Consider the following 3,802-nt stretch of genomic DNA (forward strand, 5'->3'; position numbering starts at 1 on the left):
AGGGGAAAGTCCCTGCATCTTTAGCCAACCTTACGTTTAGTTTCCTAAATCTATCAAACAATCAACTATCTAGAACAGTCCCTAGTAGCTTGAGTAAATTCAGAGAGGCATTTATAGGCAATCCCAAACTCTGTGGAGAAGATTTTCAAGATATCAAACCCGGTGTCAAGATATCAAAAATGATTCTACATCAACAAGCAATTCAACATCATTCACTCAAGGCAATTTCAAAGGAAATAGAATATAAATTAAGGATCCATCTCTGCCTCCTGTAACACCAACGCGAAAGGCAAAAGTAAGTTTGTTTGTTTGGGCAGAAAGGAAAATGGTGAGCTGTACTGCAGGCCAGGTTATCAAATGCAAAGGTAACTACTTCAGTTCAGTGCAAGGAGTCATGGCCACATTCTTTTTATTTCATGTATATCATTTCATGGAAAAATTGATTTTCAGGGTTAAGCTGGATTTATGCAAACTGTATGTGTGCAATTTATGCTTCTTGAAATCTGATATATTTTGATTTGTACTTTTGTTACAGCTGCTGTTGCATGGGGTGCAGGGGAGCTTCTGAAGATTGAAGAAGTGGAAGTGGCTCCTCCACAGGCAATGGAAGTGAGAATCAAAGTGCATTATACTGCCTTGTGTCATACAGACCTTTATTTCTGGGAAGCAAAGGTATGCTATGAATAATTATCATTAAACATCAAGAAAATTTGAAGGAAGGATATTAATTACACATCTCCAATTGTACTGTACTGTATAACACATACAAATATTGCTTTTAACAGTGAAATGGAATGACTGATACTGATACTGCTTTGGTTGCAGGGCCAAACTCCTCTCTTTCCCCGCATTTTGGGACATGAAGCAGTTGGGTATGCACTCTGCTCTTGCCCATGAGTTCTATGTATTCAAAAAAATTAGTTAGTCATATTAGTAGGCGTGTGGGATTTCAAAAAAGTTAATTAGTCATACTAGCAGGCATTCAGGATTTCAAAGAAATTAATTAGTCATACTAGCAGGCATGTAGGATTTCAAAGAAATTAATTAGTCATACTAGCAGGCATCATGTAGAATTTCAAAAGGGAAAAGGGACAATGATTTTCTTGTAATTCATTGGTCACTAACTATAGGTCTGTTGCTTGACACAGAGTTGTTGAGAGTGTTGGAGAAGGGGTGACTGACCTCAAGGAGGGTGACTGTGTGCTTCCATTATTTACTGGAGAATGTGGAGAATGCAGACACTGCAAGTCAGACGAAAGCAACATGTGTGATCTTCTAAGAATTAATACTGACAGGGGGGTTATGATAAATGACGGGAAGTCGAGGTTTTCAATCAATGGGAAACCCATTTACCACTTCCTTGGCACATCCACTTTCAGACAGTATACAGTTGTGCATGTCAGTTGTGTTGCCCAAATTAATCCAGAGGCTCCTCTTAACAAAGTCTGTATTCTCAGTTGTGTGGTTTCAACAGGTAAATCATTTTCTGGACTTTTTGAGGGTAATTTGTTGATGATTGTGAAAAAGAGATCATTAAAAGGATATAATTGACATTGTATACTGTTTTATCCAATTTCTAAAGTTATGGTTTCCTGGACTATTAATAATAAAATCATCCATGATCGTTCCCTTGATTGAAATTCTTATTCACAATTTATTTTGTTGTGGAATCGCAGATACAAAAGTGAGGATGCCGACTACCTTAACCATTTAGGAACCGCCCATTTTACACCTGAATGTAATTTTAGATACGAAGGGGTATGGCCTATACTAAGCGGATTTAGACCAGTTTAGGTAGGGGCTACATCAACAGGCACCCAGGATGCATATTCAATAGATGGAAGGAAGGCAATGCTGTACCTCCATTCATCTATCGAAGTGTGGAGACAGCCAAGGACAGACTCGTCAAGACGCATGAAAATCTACTTCAAGGATGAGGTTTTCACACATGGGTTCCATAAACAACAGAATTTAAAAGACACAGAAGCGTGAAAGAATGGAAAACTTACTTTGCATCTTGTAGGATGTACACCCATTGTATAGAACAGTCGACCTGTAAAAATGATTTATTAGTACTCGACCGAGTTAAAGATTGGCACTTCATTGAAATATCCACGCAGAACCCCTGATACCCAATGTTCCCAAAAATTTGTTAACAAATGGGAATTATCCCATCATTTTTCGGTATATTAGGCCATCGACATTGGCATACCAAAATATCATGTTGGCCAGAGCATGTGGTGACAAGACCCTGTAATACATCTGGTAGAGTGCATGTATAAACTTAACGCATGTGGCCAGGAGACCCTGTAATGCATCCGAAATCTAATATCGGGCAGAGTGCATGGTGATAATTGTTACAGTTAACTAGTTATTAAAGGAAATATATTAATTTAATTAAATATGAATTAAAATATAAAATATGGCCCATGTTACAGCCACGTATATTAAAGGAACTATATTAATTTAATTAAATATGAATTAAAATGTAAAAGCTGGCCCATGTTACAACCATGTATCTATCAGTGATGAGCACCAGCATGCTTACATATCACTATTTGACACGGTGATACCTATTGATGGCAACTGGATCACGCTCACACTGTAGAACCCCGGGGTGTAGGCTAGCTAAAATGAAAGCATGCTCGAGCTAGATAAGAAATAAGGGAGGGGTCGGTTGAAGAAGGTAGGCGCTGGGCATCAACGATCTGCTACTGTGCTGGGCATCAGCTCTTTACTAGATAAATTTGAGATCCCTCAAGTAATTTGCTCTGAGTTACAAAAAGGATGGAAACCAGACGCAGGGCAGAAGATCCCTCAAGTAATTTGCATGCGTATTGGGCAATCGCACTTATAGAAGGATGGAAACCAGACGCGGGGCAGAAGATCCCTCAAGTAATTTGCATGCGTATTGGGCAATCGCACTTATAGAAGGATGGAAACCAGACGCGGGGCAGAAGAGCTAGCCAAGCTAGGTCGAAGAGCAGTAGAGAAATAAGGTGGAATATAATGCAGGTTGCATGGCAGGTATAACGCTTACAGGTTAGCAGGTGCTCTGCGAAGTCTGAGCCCGACTAATAACCTAGCCATTTTGACACGAGAGATAACACTTATTAAAATCTGTTGCATGTATTACATGTTCCCTCACCATTGAGGTTTGAAGTCTCACCTTGTTCATTGTATCTCACCACAGAGGGGGAGCTTGAGTTAAAGACACTTCCACTTTGCATGCACTGGGGACAGGAGCCTAGTTCTGAGAGATCGCCTGCCGAGTCCAGGGAAGTATTTTTCACTTTGCTAATATGTTTTGGCCGAAATAGTTTGCCACCAACTCGGGTTGCTGTTGATATGTTCTGAGACAAGAAACAACAGAGTCATTACTGGGAAATTTGAACACGGATTTCTCTTTCAAATACTAAGCTAGCCCTACGCCGAGCAGGCTCTAAAATCTCTACCGGGTAAGACCATAAGCACAACCAACCTGAACCAGATGCATTACACTAGATCAAACTGACAAGGAAAACTCCAGCATGATTCCAAAGATGCAACCATCGACTTCAACACGTGAGTCTCCGTTTCACAGCAATTTCAATTTCAACACATATGTGAGTCTCTGTTCCACAACAATTTCAAGAATCATAGCGTCTAATATTCTTTTCTCTGCATGGATATGATACACTATTTTTCTTCTTTGTTCATATGCCACCACTCTTGCAGATATCGCAGCAAACTGTACTCTGATCAGTTGGAATCAGAGAGCTTAAATGTATGTCATTGGTGCCTAGACTTAGAAGAAAAGGAA

General features: G+C 39.7%; 1 protein-coding gene across 1 annotated transcript; it reads left to right on the forward strand.

The window, feature by feature from the left end:
- The first annotated feature begins 325 nt into the window (after window positions 1-325).
- LOC149236835 (alcohol dehydrogenase 1-like) lies at window positions 326-1,551 on the forward strand. The gene is made up of 4 exons (XM_089369050.1): window positions 326-365; window positions 536-672; window positions 826-872; window positions 1,149-1,551. Exons 1-4 carry the CDS (start codon window positions 326-328, stop codon window positions 1,549-1,551), a joined length of 627 nt encoding a protein of 208 aa, XP_089225176.1.
- The last annotated feature ends 2,251 nt before the right edge of the window (window positions 1,552-3,802 follow it).

Source organism: Pinus tabuliformis, chromosome 8 (assembly GCF_031772625.1).
Source record: "Pinus tabuliformis cultivar Carrire ecotype Pingquan chromosome 8, CPIR1, whole genome shotgun sequence".
Taxonomy (NCBI): domain Eukaryota; kingdom Viridiplantae; phylum Streptophyta; class Pinopsida; order Pinales; family Pinaceae; genus Pinus; species Pinus tabuliformis.

What these genes read in the sequence shown, in the direction of transcription:
- LOC149236835 (XM_089369050.1), top strand. Translation starts at nt 326, where the DNA reads ATGGTGAGCTGTACTGCAGGCCAGGTTATCAAATGCAAAG. An exon ending in CCAGGTTATCAAATGCAAAG is followed by an intron (nt 366 to 535) that starts GTAACTACTTCA and finishes CTTTTGTTACAG; the next exon opens with CTGCTGTTGCATGGGGTGCA. An exon ending in TTTATTTCTGGGAAGCAAAG is followed by an intron (nt 673 to 825) that starts GTATGCTATGAA and finishes CTTTGGTTGCAG; the next exon opens with GGCCAAACTCCTCTCTTTCC.